Source organism: Sapajus apella, unplaced genomic scaffold (genome assembly GCF_009761245.1).
Source record: "Sapajus apella isolate SASKATOON/1434 unplaced genomic scaffold, GSC_monkey_1.0 scaffold42, whole genome shotgun sequence".
In the NCBI taxonomy this organism is placed as follows: Eukaryota; Metazoa; Chordata; class Mammalia; order Primates; family Cebidae; genus Sapajus; species Sapajus apella.
This window is the reverse complement of record NW_022436982.1, coordinates 18911671-18932226: the sequence shown is the minus strand read 5'-3', so window position 1 is coordinate 18932226 and position 20556 is coordinate 18911671. Positions and strand designations below refer to the sequence as shown.

Sequence of the window (20556 nt, the reverse complement as noted above, 5' to 3'; positions counted from 1 at the left end):
TGCATGGTAGACTCAATCTCTTTATCACCATCAGGCTAACTTTAGTGGTTCTGGGCTCCATACAGCTCTCAGCAGCAGGCCTCAGGCTTCTGATGTGCCCCAGCACTGCACCAACCACAGCTGGCCCCAGGCTTTAGGCAAAGCTGCACCAGCCACAGTGGGACCTGGATTTCTGGCAGGGCAGAAGCCTGCTATGCCAGCTGCATCTGTCCTGGGCTTCTGGTACACTCTAGCAGTGTGTCTGCTGTAGAACTTTGTCAAAAAAAGAAACAGTTTATGAAGACTGTAATAAGCACATGCTTCTTCAAATGCAAACACATCAACACATGACTACAAGGATTAAGAATAATCAAGAAAAGGCTGTACATGGTGGCTCATGCCTGTAATCCCAACACTTTGGGAGGCTGAGGTAGGTGGCTTACCTGAGGTCAGAAGTTTGTGACCATCCCGGTCAAGATGGTAAAACCCTGTCTTTACTAAAAATACAAAAATTAGCTGGGCATGGTGACTTATGCCTGTAATCGCAGCTACTTGGGAGGCTGAGGCAGGAGAATCACTTGAACTGGGGAGGCGGAGGTTGCAGTGAGCCAAGATCACACCGCTGCACTCCAGCCCGGGTGACAAGATCAAAACTCCATCTCAAAAAAATAATAATGATAATCAGGAAAACATGACATCACAAATGAACAAAATAAAGGGTCAATTACTGACCCTAAAGAAATGAAAATGCATAAACTGCTTGACAAATAATTCAAAATAATCATTTTAAGGAAGCTCAACAAACTGCAAAAACGGAGAATCAATGCAATGAAGTGAGGAAAACAAGTGATCGGAATGAAAAATGTAATACAGAGACTAAAATAATTTTAAAGAATCAAACAAAATTCTAGAAGTGAAAAATACAATGAAATAAAAAATGCAACATAGAGCAATAGATCATAGACTTGATCAAGCAGAAGAAAGAATCTGTGAACTCTAAGACAGAGTACTTGAAATTATGCAGTTCTAGGAGAAAAAGAATAAAACAGAATGGAAAAGCTTATGGGAATTGTGGGACATCAAAACAGCAAATATTCTAGTCAAAGGAACTAAAGAGTAAGATAAAAGAGCTGAAAGCTTGTTTAAAAAAAATCATAGAGTTAAACTCTCCAAATCTGGAGAAATATATCCAGGTACAGGAAGCTCAAAGGTTTCTAATCAGATTCAATCAAAATAAGAATGTGCTAAGACATATTATAATCAAACTGTCAAAATCCAAAACAAAGAGAGGATCTTGATAGCAGCAAGAGAAAAGACACAAATAACATATAAGGGAGTTCCAATATAGCTAGCAGAGACTTCTCAGCAGAAATCTTACACACAAAGAAAGAGTAGGATGATATATTCAAAATATGAAAGAAAAAAAAACCTGTCAATCAAGGATAATATCCCCAGCAATGCTGTCTTTCAGAAATGAAGGAGAGATACTTTCCCAGACAGACAAAAGCTGAGGGAGTTTATTGTAACCAAACTTGTCTTACAAGAAATGCTAAAAGAAGTTCTTTAAGCTTAAAAAAAAGAATGTCAATGAGTAACACAAAAATGCCTAAAAGCATAAAACTCACTAGTAATAGTGCACAAAATCAGAATACAGATGCTCCCCAAATTATAATAAGATTACGATATGCCCATTGTAAGTAAAAAATATTTCAGGTTAAAAGTGCATTTAATGCTAGCAACATAGCAGACAGTCCCTAACTAATAATAGTTCGACTTACAATATATTGACTTTGCAATAGGGCTAAAGTAACACACATTTTGTAGAACCCACAACCCCATCATAAGTCATAAGAAGATCCTCAACTTACAATGAGGTTATATCGCAATAAAACCATGAAAGTAAAAAAAAAAATGGTTAGTTAAATCATTGTAAGTTGAGGACCATCTCTACTCTAATACTGTAATAGCGGTGGAAAAATCATTTACATCTTTAGAATAAAGGTAAAAACTCAAAACTATTAAAAATGATAACAGCTACAATAATTTCTCAAGAGACATACAGTACAAAAAGATGTAAACTGTAACATGAAAAAATTGAAAATGTTGGTGGGTGGAGTAAAAGTGTAAAGATTTGTTTTGCTTTGCAATCAAAGTTAAGTTTTTATCAGCTTAAAATAACCTACTATAATTACATAATGTTTTTTGTAAGCTTCATGTTAACCACAAAGCAAAAAAACCTATGGTAGATGCACAAAAGACAAAAGGCAAGGAATTGAAACAAACCTCTAGAAAAAAAATCACTTAGCCACAAAGGAAGTGAGGAAGCCACAAAGCCACAAGTGAGGAAGGAAAAAACAAAAGACCTAGAAAACAATTAACACAATAGCAGTAGTAAGTTCTTACAATCAATAATTACATTGAATGTATGTGGATTAAATTATCCAATTACAAAACAGAGAGTGGCTGAAGTTATTTAAAAAAGCAAGACCCAGTGGTATGTTGTCTACAAGAAACTCGCTTCATCATAAGGGCACACATAGACCTAAACTGAAGGGATAGAAAAAGACATCAATAACAGGGGAAACTTCAGAAAATTCACAAAGACATGAAAAATAAACAATATAATCCTGAACAATCAATGGGCCAATGGTAAAATTAAAATGAAACTTAAAAAGTTTCTTGAGACAAATGGAAACGAAGACACAACATGGAATCCAGCAAAGACTGTTCTAATAGGGAAATTTAAAGAAATAAACACCTACTTCAAAAAAGAAGCAAGAACTTAAATAAACAGCCCAACATTATAAAACAAAAACAAACAAAGCTCAAAGTTAGTAGAACGAAGAAAATAATAAAGATCAGGGCATTATGAAATGAAATGAAAACTTAAAAGCAATAGAAAAGATCAACAATATTGAGTTGGCTTTTGGAAAAGATTTTTTAAAAATCTACAAACCTTTACCTAGACTAAGAAAAACAAAAAGAGGACTCAAATAAATACAACCACAAATTAGAAAGAAAATATTACAACTGATTCAGCAAAAATACACAATCACAGGAGTCTATTATGAGCAATTATATGGCAATAAATTGGATAATCTAGGAAGAATGGATAAATTTCTTGACACATACAACACATCAAGACTGAATTATAAAGAAATACAAAATCTTGGCAGACCCATAATGAATAAGTAGGTTGAATTGGTAATAAAAAGTCTCCCATCTGGTTTTTGTGATTAGTTCTGTTTATGTGATGAATTATGTTTATTGATTTGTGTATGTTGAACCAGTCTTCCATCCCAGGGATGAAGCCAACTTGACTGTGGTGGATTAACTTTTTATGGGCTGCTGAATTTGGTTTGCCAGTATTTTATTGAGGATTTTTGCACTGATGTTTATCAGGGATATTGGCCTGAAGTTTTATCTTTCTGTTGTGTCTCTGCCAGGTTTTTGGTATCGATGCTGGCCTCATAAAATGAATTAGGGAGAAGTCCCTACTTTTCAATTGTTTGGAATAGTTTCAGAAGAAATGGTACCAACTTCTTTTTGTACCTCTCATATAATTCAGCTATGAATCTGTCTGGTCCTGGGCTTTTTTCGTTGGTAGGCTATTTACTATTGCCTCAAGGATCTGGAATGAGAAATAACATTTGACCCAGCAATCCCATTACTGACTATATACCCAAAGGAATATAAATCATTCTATTATAAAGATACATGCACTTGTATATTTATTGCAGCACTATTCACAATAGCAAAGACATGGAACCAGCCCAAATGCCCATCAATAACAGACTGGATAAAGAAAATGTGGTACATATACACCATGAAATACTATGCAGCCATAAAAAGGAATGAGATCATGTCCTTTAAAGGGACATGGATGAAGCTGGAAGCCACCATCCTCAGCAAACTAACACAGGAAGAGAAAACCAAATACTGCATGTTCTCACTCATAGTGGGAGCTGAACAATGAGAACATATGAACATATCGTCAGGGAACAACACACAGTGGGACCTGTTTTGGGGGGGCAGGAGGAGGGAGAGCATCAGGATAAATACCTAATGCATGTGAAGCTTAATACCTAGGTGATGGGTTGATAAGTACAACAAACCACAATAGCACATGTTTACCTATATAACAAACCTGCACACTCTGCACATGTATCCCAGAACTTACAATAAAATAATTTTTTGAAAGTCTTCCATCAAAAAAAAAGAAGCCCAAGATCTGATGGTTTCACTGCTGAATTTTATCAAATGTTTAAAGAACTAATAACAACTCTTCTCAAACTCTTCTAAAAAATCAAAATGGAACAATTACTTTTGAACTCATTTTATGAGGCCAGCATTACCCAGATACCAAAGTCAGATAAGAACACAACAAGAAAAGACAACTACAGGCCAATATCACTAATTATATGGATGCACAAATCCTCAACAAAATACTAACAAACCTAATTCAGCAGCAAATCAAAAAGATCATTCACCATGATCAAGCTGATTTATCCCAGAAATAAAAGGATGGTTCAACATACATAAACCAATAAATATAACACATAACAGAATGAAGGACAAATCCATATGATGATTTCATTGGGTGTAAAAAAGTATTCAACAAAATTCAACATCTTTTCATGAAAAAACGCTCAAAATATTAGGCATATAAGGAATGTACCTTAATAAAATAAAGGCCATACCTAACAAATTCACAGCTAACATCACACTCAACGGAGAAAATTTGAAAGCTTTTTCTCCAGAGAGCAGGAACAAGGCAAGGATACCCGTTCTCACCACTTCTACTCAATATATTACTGGAGGTCCTAGCCACATAAATGAGGCAAGATAAATAAAGGCATCCAAATTGGAAAGGAAGAAATTATATGATTTTTGTTTGCAGATGATGTGATCTTACATATTAAAAAAACCCTAAAGACTCCATAAAATGCCATTAGAACTAATGAACAAATTCAGTAAAGTCACAGGATACAAATCAACATACAAAAATCAATAGCATTGCTATACAAACTATCCAAAAAGGGAATCAAGAAAACAATCGCATCTGAAAAAGCTACCACAAAAATAAAATACTTAGGAACAAATTTATCCAAGGAGGTGAAATTTTCTACATTGAAAACTGTAAAACATTGATGAATAATTGGAAGAAGAAAAATAAATGGAGAAATATTCCATATTCGTGAATTGGAAAAATTAATATTGTTAAAATGTCCATACTCCCCAGAGATCCACAGACTCAACACAATTCCTCTCAAAATACCAATGACATTCTTCACAAAATAGAAAAAACAATCTTAAGATTTGTCTGGAACCTCAAAAGACACCAAATAGCTAAAGCAATCTTGAGCAAAGAGAGTAAAGCTGTAGGCCTCACACTGCTTGACCTCAAAATAAGCTACGAAGTGTAGTAACCAAAGCCTAATGGTATGGCATAAAAATAGGCACATGGACAAGTGAGGCAGAATAGAGAGGCCAGAAATAAATTCATGCACGAACAGCCAACTGATTTTTGACAAAGGCACCACGAACACACAATGGCGAAAGGTAAATGGTGTCGGGAAAACTGGATATTCACATGCAGAAAAATAAAATTAGGCCCTTATCTCATATCACATACAAAAATCGACTCAAAATGGATTAAAGACTTAAATGTAAGACCTGAAACTATAAAACTAGTAGAAGAAAAGTGAGAAAAACGTCGATGATATTGGTCTGGGCAGTGATTCATTTTGGATATGACCCCAAAAGCACAGGCAACAAAAGCAAAAATAGAAAACTGGGATTATATCAAACAAAAGCTTCTGCATAGAAACCGAGCAATCAACAGAGTGAAGAGACAACCCCTACAGGATAGGAGAAAATATTTGCAAAATACATATCTGTTAAAGGGTAATACTCAAAATATGTAAGGAATGCAAACAACTTAATAGTAAGAAAATGAATAAAGTAGTCCCCTCTTATCTGTGCTTTTGTTTTCTGTGGTTTCAGTTACCTGTGGTCAGCCACAGTCTGAAAATATTAAATGGAAAAATTCAGAAATAATCAATGCATAATTTTTAAGTCATGTGCCATTCTGAGAAGTGTGATGTAATCTTACACTGTTTAGCTTCAACTGCCCAGAATAGAAATCATCCCTGTTTCCAGCATAGCCATGTGGTATGTTCTACCTTCCCATTAGTCACTTAGCAGCCATCTCGGTTGTCAAACTTATAAAAATAGTATAAATAGGGTTCTATACTATCTACTGATTCAAGAATCCACTGGGCGTCTTGAAAAATATCCCCTGTGGATAAGGGGAAACTATTGTCATCCAGTTTAAAAATGGGCCAAGGATATGAATAGGCATTTCTCTAAACTATATATACAAATCTTCAACAGACATATGAAAAAATGCTCAACATCCCTAATCATTAGGGAAGTGCAAATTAAAATCATAGTGCGAGATCAGCTCACACCTGTTAAAATGGCTATTATCAAAAAGATGAAAGATAAGTGTTGGTGAGGATGTAGAAAAACTGGCACACTATTGGTGGGGATATAAATTAGTATAACCACTATGAAAAACAGTGTGGCGATTCCCTAAAAAACTACAAACAGAAATACCATATGACCTAGCAGTCCACTACTGGGTATATATCTAAAGGAAATCAAATCAGGATGTCAAAGAGATATCTACATTCCTATGCTCACTGCAACATTATTTATAGTCGCTAAAATATGGAATTAAGCTAAGTGTCCATCAGTGAATGAATGGATAAAGAAAATGTGGATGTAAACACAATGGAATACCATTCAGCCTTAAAAAGGAAGGAAATCCTGTCATTTGTAGCAACATGGATGAACCTGGAGGACACTATGTTAGGTGAAATAAGGTAAGCATGTAAAGACAAGTACTGCACAACCTCACTCCTGTGAAATCTAAGACAAAATAAGATCCTATAGAAGTAGCAGAATGGTGGTTACCAGGAGCTGGGATAGTTACTAGGGACAGGTTGGGGGATATTGGGGAAGCATGGTCAAAAGACAAAATTTCACTTAGGAGGAATAATTCAAGAGATCTGTTGTATAACATGGTGATACAGTTAACAGTATATTATATTCCTGAAAAAATGCTGAAAGTATAAAGTGTTCTCACCACAAAAATGGTAACTATGTGAGGTAATGTGTTACGTTTACTAGCTGGATTTAGTCATTTCACAATGTTATTTACTTCAAAACAATATGTTATAAGTAGTAAATGCATATAATTTAATGTCAATTTAGAAAATTGTTTAAAGAGCAACTTATTTTAAGGAGAAAAATCAACATAGGTAAAGACCCTATTTCCTCTGAGCTAAAAATGCAATTAAGTTAATGGGTAGGAGTAATGTCACTTTTAAATTGTGTAGAACTGAAATCTAAAGAGCCTGGAAGAGAGTTTCAATGGAAAATAACAGGAGGATCAAAAAGGGTTAGGAGAACAGCACAATATTTTCTTTCTAGAAAAAAATCTGTGCAAGAGTTCAGAATTCATGTGATGAGAATTCTTCAGTGATTCCCTACCTCTCCATTATCTCACCTTGCAGCAAAATCACTTGTGGAGCTTTAAAAATATACACACTAATGCATGCTGACCCGCAAACTCCCATCTTCACCCATTAGAACAGTCTGTCTGTATTTCAAAAGCTCATAGGTAGTTTTAATACACAGCCAAGGTTCAGAAGCAGTTGCCTAGAGAATTAAACCCAAACTCTTGGCCAGGAAAATTCTGTCTTCTCTAGGGCAGGAGCCTGTCAGCCATCTTAGTACTCCAATAGGCACAGTGCTTGACACTTAATAGACTCTAAATAAATGATAATTAAATTAACACATCAGTGGTCTGGCTGGATGAGTAGACTTTAATTAGGAGCCCCAGAGGCATTAAAGATAATTTGAATATCCTGAAATGAGGGTAAGAAAGAGAAGGGAGCCCAAGGGGGAGACCAGAGGCAGGAAACAGGAAAAGTAAATGCCAAAGAAAATTCTACCCAATTTGTAGTTTTTCTTAGAGCTATGACAGGACTTATAATCCCCTTTAAGGACAAGCAGGAGAATTGGGTATAGGGTCTTTTTTTGCTCATATATGCACATTTGGGACCCCATTCAATGATAGGCTTACAATATGTTCTCATAAGCCTGTAAAGCTCCAAGATATTATTTTTCAAGGCTCAAAGACACTATTAAATCTCATGGATCCCAGGCCTTTTGAAGAGGGCATGCTTTCAGTGATTTACTTGAGCTGGAGTGGGATGTTGGATCTGTCTATCCATTTAAGTTTTCAAGTATTTCTTGTCTTAGCTTTGGGCAGGATGCAGGTTTCCTTTTAGTAATGTCATTGTGACTTATTGGAAATTCTTGTTCTTTGTATATGAGACATGAAAGAGGCGTGTTTCCCTTAGCTGGCAAACAAGTTGTCATATTTCCTTGAAAAACTTTATTAACCAAGTCGCCACCCATAGGTGGGTCCCTGGTGAGTGTTTCTTTTGGGAGAAAGGAGGAAGAACAAAACAGAGTAAGAGGAAGGGAAGCAACGAAATGAAAATCTGACTCTCCCCTGGACATGTGGGTGGATAAATGAGGCCTTGCTTTGGAAAACTAGTATTACAGGAAAGTCCATTCCTTTGCCCAGGGTACTATTACTCACTCATTTCACTTCTGTGAACTCCTGCATGTGGATATTAGATTCAACAAGGTGAAGAGGACCCACTAATGTCTATTTAAAATTCATCCTCTGTTCTCAAAATAGAAACCCAACTTTTCTGAGATCCAGATGAAGAGGTTTATGCACATGATTTCAAAGGTTTCTTCCAGTTCTCTGGCTCAGCTGGACTCCAGGCTTTCTCTTCCACTTATTATACCTACTGGTAAAATGTTTGGCTCATGAAAATGTTTGAAAGGCTCGTCAAAATTTCAGACCTTCTCCCCTGAAGTATGCCCATGCACACATTTGTGTACACGCCAGGTGGTTCATGAGCTCCTCTGAAACTGCTCTTATAAACCCATACCAGAGAGGCGTGGTAGCTCACACCTGTAATCCCAGCACTTTGGGAGGTCGAGGCAGGCGGATTACCTGCGGTCAGGAGTTTAAGACCAGCCTGGACAACATGCCGAAACCCCGTCTCTACTAAAAATACAAAAAGTAGCTGAGCGTGGTGGTGCATACCTGTAATCCCAGCTACTCAGGAGGCTGAGGCAGGAGAATCCCTTGAACCCAGGAGGCAGAGGCTGCAGTGAGCTGAGATCGTGCCACTACACTCTAGGCTGGACAACAGAGCAAGACTCCATCTCAAAGAGAAAAATAGCTCATACTCTGTCCAGTCTGCTCAAAAACTCCCCATACATTCTTAAAACGTGTTGGCTGCTATTCAAAGCTTCCCACAGTACATACACTAGCCTAACCTTCTAAGAGTGGCTCCCAAAATTCATTCGTTAGGCTTACATGTATTGAGCACTTACCCCTTGTAAAACATTAAAATCATGTTTTATGTATATGTGTATATGTTTATGTACTTAAATATAAAACATGCAACATTGTATTAGGAACAGAAGAGTATTAAAGATGCATACTTTGTTAAGGTATACATAAGTTATTATATAAAGACTTGCCGTTAAGGAGTTTATAATCTAGAAGGAAAGATAAGACAGGTAAATAATGATACATTAAAAAGTGAGTCGGGTACAGCGCCTCATGCCTGTAATCCCAGAATTTTGGGAGGCCAAAGCAGATGGATAGCTTGAGGTCAGGAGTTCGAGATCAGCCTGGTCAACACGGTGAAACACTGTCTCTACTAAAAATACAAAAAGTAGCCAGGCATAATAGTGTGTGCCTGTAAGCATCTGAGCACATAGTAAGAACTCAATAGTTAGTAGTTCTTATAAAAGCACTATTATCATTGCCTTAAAATTTGCATACATTATCGCTGCTACTACATTGTAAACTCCAGGGTGGCATGAAAAGTATCTTAATTGTCTTTGAATATCCCAAGGTTCTTAGCACAGTGTCTTGCATAGAATAAATTATCTGTAAAAATTCAGAGGATAAATAAAAGTTTTATTTAGGAATTAAATTGACAGGTTAAAGAAATTGTGCAGATTGAGAAAATAAAGTATCAAAGCTAGGTTAACTACTCCCTGTAAGGAATACTTACTTTCTAGAATAGAGATAAAATATATATATAGGAAAAATCTCTAAAAACTGTAAAAACAAACAAGAATCATGTGTGGTGAAAAATGCCATTATAAAACAATTAATACAGGCTATTATGTATATAATTCTTTTTTTTTTTTTTTTTTTTTTGGAGATGGGGCTTCACTTTTGTTGCCGAGTCTGGAGTGCAATGGCACGATCTCAGCTCACTGCAACCTCCACCTCCTGGGTTCAAGCGATTCTCCTGCTTCAGCTTCCCAAGTAGCTGGGATTACAGGCATGTGCCACCACGCCTGGCTAATTTTTTTTGTATTTTTAGCAGAGACGGGGTTTCTCAATGTTGGTCAGGCTGATCTTGAACTCCCGACCTCGGGTGATCCGCCCACCTCGGCCTCCCAAAGTGCTGGGATTACAGGCGTGAGCCACTGCACCCAGCTTAACAATTAATAGAGAATATTATGTACGTAATTCAAAGCACATAGCTTGAATGTCACCATCTCAGAGACCACTCAATCTAATCAATCCTTAGCATATTTTAATTATTTGCATACCACTTATAGCCATCTGGTATTTTTCCCTTTGAGTTGATTGATTGATGCATTGATTGATTTTCAAATTCCATGTCTGCGCCAATAGAGTGATCTTGTCTGACTTGCTCCCTTTTTGTATTCATGGCACCCAGAGCTGTATCTTGTATATCGTTGGTGGACAAAGAAATATATGCTGAATGAAGTGGTGCATATACAAAATAATATTACATATTGTTTATGGAAGTGCACATAAGTTTGTAAAAACATAAAAGGGAAGTGAAAGTATAAGCAGGAATTTTTAGGGGTGGTGTGTTTTATAGGCAAAGGCTTGTGGAATGAGACTCAGCATGGTGGTTGGAAGGAACTTTACTTATATCTGAAATGGCTTATTACAAAAATAGACTAGAAGCAAAAGATGACAAAATAGTAATTATTTATTTTGGTGATGGGAATTTCAGCTTAATGTTATGCTTTGCACTTTTCTGTGCCTTTTCCATTTCTCAAAACAAATTAAAAAATAGGAAGTCTGAATGAAGAAGAATAAATTAATCCCTTGTAGTTTTATAGGATCTGAAGTTCTCTGAAGTGCTGTTATGTACACTTGATCATCACGATAATTTTGAGGTAGTTATTACCAGCCTTATTTTATATGAAAGGAAAATGAGACCAAGATTTATGAAAACGCATGCCATGAGGACCAACTGAGTCAAGGAAATATGTGGCTGATAACTTGACCTAGAGAGGATTTCTCTTTTGAGATATAACGTCAGTATTCTTCAGATACATGAACTAGATAGGAAGTAAAAAGAAATTAGCTCTGAGGCCTAAAGGCAAGAGACCTAGAAGAGTTCAATATAAACTGACAAAGAACAAATGAGTAAATATTTTATTCCAAAATAGAAAATATTCTCCAAATGCTCTTAGGCAAATTGCTGATACTCTTTATTATGTGTTGCATAATATACACTAAATATAAGGCTTGCTTTTCTTACCCCAAAAATATGGTGATTAGCTACCTTATATGGTTTTTGTGAGGATTAAATTGTTTACTTTTTGTAAAAGACAGCATAGTATCTGGCACCTAATAAATGTTCAATACTTGTGTTCTTCTTGGTTTCTTATGCTTCTAGATATTATACTGAACCACTGCAAATTGCCTTTTTTAATAAGTAAAAATGACTGAATATGAGCCATTTTGTTGCATTTCATGAAATTATTCTATGAATGTAAAGTTTGATACAACTATCAACTATCCCATCTAGAACATATGTGCAAGGGAAGAGCAGACCAAAATTTGAATAAAACAGATAGCTGTTTGAGATTTGGGCTTGAGCGTTTATTTGCAAGGATAGATGAAAGAGATTTTAGAAGTATGTAAGGAGGTGAAGGAGAGTCTAATTGGCAGAGATAGGTTTACATAATCAGAGTCAGGCAATTGCAATCATGACAGCTGTTTGATAGCTTTTGGCACCAAAATATATTGACCAACTGAGATATCATTAATGCTTAACAATTTTATCCTTATGTCTATATCTTGGCCAAGTAGGTTGCCTTTGACCACCAAAGGGTATAATAATATATTCCAGTGTAAATGCCACGTGTGTCTGTGTAACTCATATTCATGTTGATGTGTTGCAAAATATACACTAAATACAAATGCATTTGCTTCTTTGTAATACCATGCTAAATGGTGTGATTAAAGAGGAATAGAATTAAAATATAAATTGATTTATTTTTCCCAGTTATTCTGAAAAATGTGTGTACTGAAAGTAAATGAAACCTAATTATTAGAGTAATTTTTTAAAATAAAAATTTGAACATTATAGAGAAAGTAGTCTGGCTGGGAAAAGGCAGTTCTGTACCATATATGTGTAAAAATTCATACAGGCAGGAGAGAGGTGATTGAGAGACTTAAACAGAAGGCTTCTTAGAGATCAGAAGAAAACCTTGGGCCAGTGGCTTAAGCCTATGAAGATATTCCAGAAATGCTTCGAGCTAGGTAATCTCCCCATAGTACCTTTAAATTATGACATGAAACAAACAAGGGAAAAATATAAGAACATTTTCCAGAATGCTTCATATACTAAAATTTAATGCATTAAAATATTTAGAATATGTTCAGAACTTGTTATTTTGGCATTTGCCGAATAAAATTTACAATACAACGTTTTATTAAATAGCAAAAAGCAGTCATTCAAACATAGAAACCTTACTACCTAATTCAAAATGCATGTGAGTAAATCATTTCACCTGAAGACTGAAGATTGAATTTTTTTGAGTTACTTTCATTAGCATCTCTGGATTGATCTTTAAACCTGATAGTGGTCATATATTTTTCCTTTCTCATAACATAGGTACTTGTTTGGCTACCAGTGATTGTTCCTCGTCCCTATGTTAACGACTAAAAGTAGCATCACTGTTCCTTCTTCAAAGTCAGAGAGCTGACATTAAGTACTTTATATGAGGAGTATTTTTAAAAAGGAGGCAATCAAGCAAGTTACTCCATACATCTACAGAAAGACTTAATCGTCTGATAGAAGTCAAATAAAACACTGCTTGGGTTGCAAAGGTAACTATGAGAATCTTTTTTTTTTTTTTTTCTTTTGAGACAAAGTGTCACTCTATCGCCCAGGCTGGAATACAATGGCATGATCTCCGTTCACTGCAACCTCTGCCTCCCGGGTTCATGCAATTCTCCTGCCTCAGCCTCCAGAGTAGCTGGGATTACAGGCGTCTGCGACCACACCCAGCTAATTCTTTGTATTTTAAGTAGAAACGGGGGTTTCACAATGTTGGCCAGGCTGGTCTCAAACTCCTGATCTCAGGTGATCCACCACCTCGGCCTCCCAAAGTGCTGGGATTACAGGAATGAGCCACCGCAACTGGTCAAGACTCTTTTCTAATAATATTTCACCTACCTTCCTTCCTTCCTTCCTTTCTTCCTTCCTTCCTTCCCTCCTTCCTTCATTCTTTCCTTCCTTCCTTCCTCTCTATCTTGCTTGTTTGCTTGCTGATGATTTGACACGCTATCAAAGAAGCCAATTTTTATTTCATTTATTTCTTTTCCTTCTTTAGATAGAGGGCTTTTACCCAAACCTGGAGAAAATACATCACGGAATATTAGTAGTGGAAAGCATTTTAGTAATCATCTAGGTAGAGTCCCTCATTTATAGACGAAAATATTTAGTTGGAGAAAGATTTTACAACTTAACATTCTATGGCCAGTTAGTGGCAGAAATGAGACAAGGTCCCAAACATGTACCAATAACTAGACTAATAACATTTCCTCTATCATGCTATCTTAAAACTCCTTTTCAAGCCATCTTTTCCTGAAAATATTATATACCCACTTAGCATTTTCAGACTGAATAATCAGCATCTTTGCTGTTGTGGTTTTGCTTTTCAAAGGTAATAATAGTGGGATAGCTCTTTAAGTCGAAACTCCTGGGATAAAGGAATCCTGGGTGCCAGCATGTAGGAAGTGCCCATCTCCATGCTCAGTTTTCACCTTGCACTGGCACTCCTCCACCAGCATCACCACCTTGATTACGGAGGAAAGTCCAGTGCAGTTCAGTGGTAAGTGCATCATGGTGAACTTGGCAGGTAAGCAGTGAGAGCAGAAGGTACGAGAGGGCTGTGCAGCTCCAGGAGAATGAGCAGACCCACATTTCCCAAAGCAAAGGTTGTTTTGAATAACTACCTTTTCACAGTCTTCATGGGTTATAGTCTAAAAAGCAAACACATTTCCATGACGTTATTTTGAATTATGTCTTTAACACGCATAATGCAGAAGCTATGAACTGTAAATCTGAGGATAATTTGCACTAAAAATCTCAAAGCTTTCCAATTTTGGACACAATTTGCAATATCCAAGTGATGGTATGTATAAGGACATAGAACCACCTCAATTAAACTTCATTGAGTAAATTACTATATTAGCCTTTAGGAAATCCCTAAGTAAACATAAAAATATTTTACTCTACACTATTAGTGCAGAATTTTGAGAAATTTTGTCTAATTGGATATAAGCAATTGAAAAATTCTAATGGTAATTATCTTATTTAAGTAATGTGCCCTACTTTTTTTTTTTTTTTTTTTTTGAAATGGAGTCTCACTCTGTCGCCCAGGCTGGAGTGTGCAGTGTTGTGATCTCGGCTCACTGCTACCTCTGCTTCTCAGGTTCAAGCAATTCTCCTGCCACAGCCTCCTGAGTAGCTGGGATTACAGGCATGTGCTACCATGCCTGGCTAAGTTTTTTTTTTTTTTTTTTTTTTTAGTAGAGATGGGGTCTCACCACATTGACCAGGCTGGTCTCAAATTCCTGACCTTGTGATCCGCCCACCTTGGCCTCCAAAAGTGCTGGGATTACAGGCGTGAGCCATTGCACCAGCACATGCCTTACCTTTTTATTCCTCACAGTACTTTGTGCATAGTAGGCTCCCAACACATATTTGTTAAATTGATTGTAGATCAGAACACTACAGTTTTAATTCTATCCTATTTTGCAATACCTGCAGTACATTCAAGTCTATGAAGTTCTGTGCAAACAGAGTTGCAATGCGTATGCCTGCAAATCATTGTGCATTACATCACCTTTACCTCTCATAACGCCAATCACCTAGCTTTATGTTCCTTTCAAAATACGTAAGAGTCAAACATCTTAATTTTAATTTAATTAGCAATAGCATTCAAAAGAAGGATTTCAAAGGAAATTTGATTGCCTGATTCTTATGAGTAATTTTCTAATTGTACGTGGCCAACAGAGTAGTCATTATTATTTGATAATTGACTTGTCATTGCTACATATCCTTGCCTTTTCTGGCAGAATACTTAACTGCCTTGCAGAGTCAATTGCCCTATACGACTGCTTGCAATAAGCATTACTGGGTAGCATTACTGGACTGGAAAAATTTTACTCTACCCTGCATTGTTTTTGGTTCAATATCTTCATGTTTAAGGGTCTGATGCAAGCTCTCAATTTTAATTTAACATTTGGAATGTAGATATTGCCAGAACTGGAGGAAGTGGACAGTAGGATGCCCCTGTGTCTTAATAGCAAGGAATTGATCATAATAACTGCGAATCAGCCAACACAACATGAATCAGGAGAAAGGTACTTCTAAGGGGAGGAAATATGATCTCACATCAAGATTGATTTTTTTGAAAGCTCGTATGAGAAAATAAGTTAAACAAAATCTTTTTTTTTGCTATTGTAATACTAGAAATGAGATGATAACTTTTGCCTGAGAACTTCAACATACTTTGAGGTTGTGATATAGCTTTAACAAGCTATTAAAGAAGCCCCTCATAAGCCTATAAAGTAGTTAAGTATGAAATGTGGGGATTAAGACCATGGTAAACGGATATGAGAATGTTTGGGGAGGAGTCCAATGAACCCCACCTCATCAACAAAGGGAGTTGACCTGCTCATCTACATACTAATAGAGTGCAGAAAGATAGCTACAGAGGAGTTCTGGTGATTACTCTAAATTCTCAGTTTCCTAACTGAGGGTACAGTATGATTTACCTCTTTGAGTAGATCACCTCCAGTGCAAAAATAAATAAATAAAACAAAGCTCTGTGTCTTCAATGTGAATGATGACTGATATTGACAGTATCCTTATAACATTCTTGCAGCATTTCCAGAATGCCAAGAAAAAAAAATGGAAAGATTAGACGAAAACTTGACCTTTGCCGAATCCTACGATAAATGCCCAAGGACCAAATCTGTAGTTAAGCTAGACTCTGGCTCCCGACAGCCTTTTCTCCTACTCTCCATCCATCCCAGCTGTCCACTACCACCTGCAAACCCTTATCTGCTCTCCCCTCAGACTACATACCTGGCTGAAGGGCACTGTCCTGCAGGTCTCCCAGTGTATTTCATGGCTTTTGATGGGCAAGATGACCCCCTGAGAAGCCGGACTTTTTCTGAACATGAAGTGGTGCCAGAATTTCTTGGCTTCTTCCCCACGAGGAGACTTCTCCATTTTCATCCCATCTATTGGCTGGATGAAGGACTGGGTCCCAGGTGGGAGGTGCTCACTATCTGAGTCCCTGGATGGGCGCATGTCTCTCTCAGGCTTCTTCCAGAACCTGCCAAATCTGGACAGCATCTTCTCTCTCTGCCTCTGGTCTTCCCCCGCAGGGCTGGTGCCTACAAGGTGTGGCACTGCAACAAACAGATCTGGCTTTTCCTCAGCCTCCTCATGGTTACCTGCAGGGAGCTCTCTTTGATTCCCCTGTAGGAGTACAGGGGAAAGAGAACTCTGGTTCTGGTGGCCATCCTGGTGCCGTGTGGCCTTTCCTAGAGGCAGGAGTACCAGCAGCTGAAATAAGAGGAGATGCATGCTGTCAGGAGTCCAAGCTTCTTTTGTAAATAACACAACCCAAAGGAGAGGCTCATTCCTGCAGGACTGGGAACAAGGAATTTGTATATATAGATAACCTGACTGGTGGGATGGGAAGCCAGGTGGTCAGTAGCCTGTAGAGCAAACACATTTATTGTTTGCTTGAATTATGTAGTGCTAATGGCCTCCTGCCTTCACTTCGGTTTTGTGTACTTTAAAAGGTCCCAGTGAAAGCCTGGGACCCAGGGGGTAATTAGCTGAAAGTTCAGCTGTGTCTGAGGCTTAAAGAGCAGTATTAGCAAAAACAACATATTCTTTGCCTAAATTTCCCATGGCTGTTGTCAGAAGGACTAGAGTCAACTCACATTTGCTGTGCATCTGCATCGTGCTGGAATAGAGTAGACAAGATATGTTGCTGTGAGAGAAGTATAGTGGATAACAATTAGACATTTGGAAAAAGCCCAGGTCTTTAGGAAGGCTATACACACACACACACACACACACACACACACACACACACACACACGCAAAGAAGTATATCAAAATTGTAAGGAAGAGAAAGGAAGAGCTAGAAGGATGTTAATTTTTTTGAGCAAGGGATGTATTGCCTCTTACTTACATGTGAATTGGGGTTATTGATTTTTGAATGATAACTCAGGGAATACAGTCTCCTTTCCACACATAGAAACTCACAATTCCCAAGTTAATCCTCTCACATTAAGAATCAATTACTGGGTGCTAAATTTCACAACTGGTCAGTCATCAGATAAACTCTTCCAATTGTTCACATATTTCTCAGCAGGATACCACGTAGTAGATTGACAGCTCATCAGTCCTCAGTGAGGACGGGGAAATGTCTCCCTCCAGCCATCCTATCGATTTTTTTTCTTTAAACAAAGAGCTAGACATGAGAACGTGGATTCTAAGAACCAGGTTTGATAACTTTGGGCATGAAGTTGGCTAGTGAGTTTCTTACCTTATTGAATCCACATCATCTCCCCTTATTTTACACTAATTAATGGCCAGGCTAAACAAAGATTGAGACAAATAAGGATCTTCAGGAATCAAAGGGAAAATTTAAAAATAACTATCATTCAAAACTATCATGAATCAGCCTAGGATACAAAAAGAAACATGTCCACAAAACTGAAACCCAGAACGGAGTCCAATCAGCCTACCACATGATTCAAACAGTATTTCCATTGGGAAGCAATGCAATATCTGCTTTTATTTCTCCCCTTTTAATTCAATCACTATATTCCTTGCTTTCAGTGACACAAATAGTCCTGGAACGTGTTCCCCCTTCTTTGTCAACACTGATTAAGCTTTCTTTCACTATGTTGTCCAAGCTGGTCTGAAACTGTTGACCTCAAGCCATCCTCTTGCCTCTGCCTCCCAAAGTGCCTAGATTATAGGTGTCAGGCCCTGTGCTATGTCAACATTTTTTTAAATTGGCTGCTATTTGAATTTCTTAATTACCCTCAGCCATCGAATGCTATAGCCTTTCCAGGGCCAGTCCCTAGGCCTCCTGGTATAAATATGGTGTGGAAGCCAGCCATGATATCTTTCCTGAGACCTTTTAAATGTTACTTTTCAGGAACTGAAATTCCACTGCTATCGATCAGAGTATCTAGTATTTCCCCAAACTAAAGACTATCTCAGAAATTCTATCTCAGGTCTCAGTTTGCTTGGCTCTGGAATTATTGAACATAAAATACAGTTGAGATAATTCCTGTTGAACTGAAATTTGTAGAAGACTCAGTTTTTGTGTTAAGAGTCATTTTAGATACTGGTAGATGATTGAAAAATGAGTGAAACTTTGTCCCTGCCCTCTAGTAGGTTAGACAGCCTAGTAGTATTTATTATGCATCATCTAACTTTATTATATAAAATCATCTATAGGAATGTCGGTTATCCATTTTTCACTTTTCTGTAGTCCTAAACTTCCCTTCATCTGATTCTAATTTTGGTCCTTGTAAGTGCCACTTAAAAATCACTCAAAGAGAATATCTTTTTGCTGTTCTGTCACTTATTTTGAAAAAATGTGCAAGTATCTTGAAATATTCTCCCTACCCCCATTAGTAAATACTACCCCTGAAAAGTACATCTAGCAAAGGCAAGCCTCTGAGATGGGAACTATGAAACATAAGCCTATCTCCAACCTCTGTCTTTTTCAGCCGAAGGCAATGACTATCACCTTTCACCACCACATCTATTCATTAGTTCTAAAGCCATCGATACGTTATGTGTGCATAATTATGTATGTATAACATGTAATACGTGTATCATGTAATACATTATAATCTACTCTTAAGAACATAAATGAATATTTTGTAGCTTTTGCTAAAACATGCTGCCTCTGTTGGTCTTCCGTTGATACAGGCATCTGGTTACCTCCCAATTTGGATGAGCCAAATGGAAATGGAAGTAGGTCTGGAGGGGGTCTCAGATACAGTAGGAAGCTTTCGTGAGGAGACAGAATCACCAATTATTAGTGCACTTGTTACCAAATGCCACAGGGACGGCTAGGCCTGAGCGTATATGAGTGAGCCCAAGCCTGCTAAGCCCACTTCCTGGGCCAACCCTAGACATGCATGAGAACCAGAGTGGTCAATTCCAGAATCCATTCATTTCCATTTACAAGTCAGACTCTCAGCATAATCTGATGGTTTTCAACTTGACCTGGGTTTCTTAGGCACTAAGATATCTTCAGGAACTCTAAAGGACCTCAAGAAGATACCAAAATTAAAAAATGTTTTCATATGACACTTTTACAAAATGTACAAGAAAAGAGGGCATGAGCCCCGCCACTCAAGACATGTTGCGATGGTTTGTCTCCTTTTCAGAGCTCCCCAGTGTGCCTGTGAGAAGACAGCAACAGCTACATTTTCTGCCTGTCTTAGAGACTCTCAGAAGACAGTTAAAAAGAAGGCTGGTACTCTCCAAGGACGAACAGAGAGGCTAAGTTCTTCCCTGAAAGCCTGTCTTAAATCAACAAAAGGTGAGAGGCAGTGTTGAGGTGGGGGATGGACAGTAGAGTTAAAGAGGAAAACTCAGAGCTGGAAAAGGACATTTGGTTGAAGGATTCAGTGACAATCTGTGTGGGAAACATGCCACTCCCTCACCACTACCTCTCTTTTCAAAACACAGAATAGCAATCACATCATGGAAGATTAGATTATTTTTTAAACTCAAAAGAAGACAGGCTCTTTTTTCTTATTTTCCAAGAAATAAGGAAAAGGGAACATTAGGATATATGATTTCCCCTTAAACCTTTTAATGAACAATTTAATTAATTATTCAAAATGTAGATTTCCTCCTCCCCTTTCCCTGGAAACATGTGAGGAAGAGCCGCATTCCACAGAGCTGCTCCTTTGACTGGACTAATTCATTGATTCTCACAGCGCATATCTGAACGCCAGCTCTGTGCTAGGAACTGGAGATAAGTAGTGACAGTGTCTTTGTTCCGGTTCAGGTCTAGTGGATTTTGCAATCTATAGGGACAGCCTATTATGTT

At 37.5% G+C, this 20556-nt stretch overlaps 1 protein-coding gene and 1 long non-coding RNA gene across 2 annotated transcripts; one reads left to right on the top strand and one right to left on the bottom strand.

Moving 5' to 3' along the window:
* The first annotated feature begins 371 nt into the window (after positions 1-371).
* On the top strand, positions 372-20556 carry LOC116566146. The gene is made up of 2 exons (XR_004275755.1): positions 372-409; positions 20473-20556. It is a non-coding gene; the product is annotated as an uncharacterized LOC116566146 (long non-coding RNA).
* On the bottom strand, positions 13763-17039 carry CER1 (cerberus 1, DAN family BMP antagonist). Its single transcript, XM_032300172.1, has 2 exons — positions 16533-17039; positions 13763-14419 (listed from the first exon to the last, which is right to left on the bottom strand). Exons 1-2 carry the CDS (start codon positions 17037-17039, stop codon positions 14123-14125), a joined length of 804 nt encoding a protein of 267 aa, XP_032156063.1. The 3' UTR covers positions 13763-14122.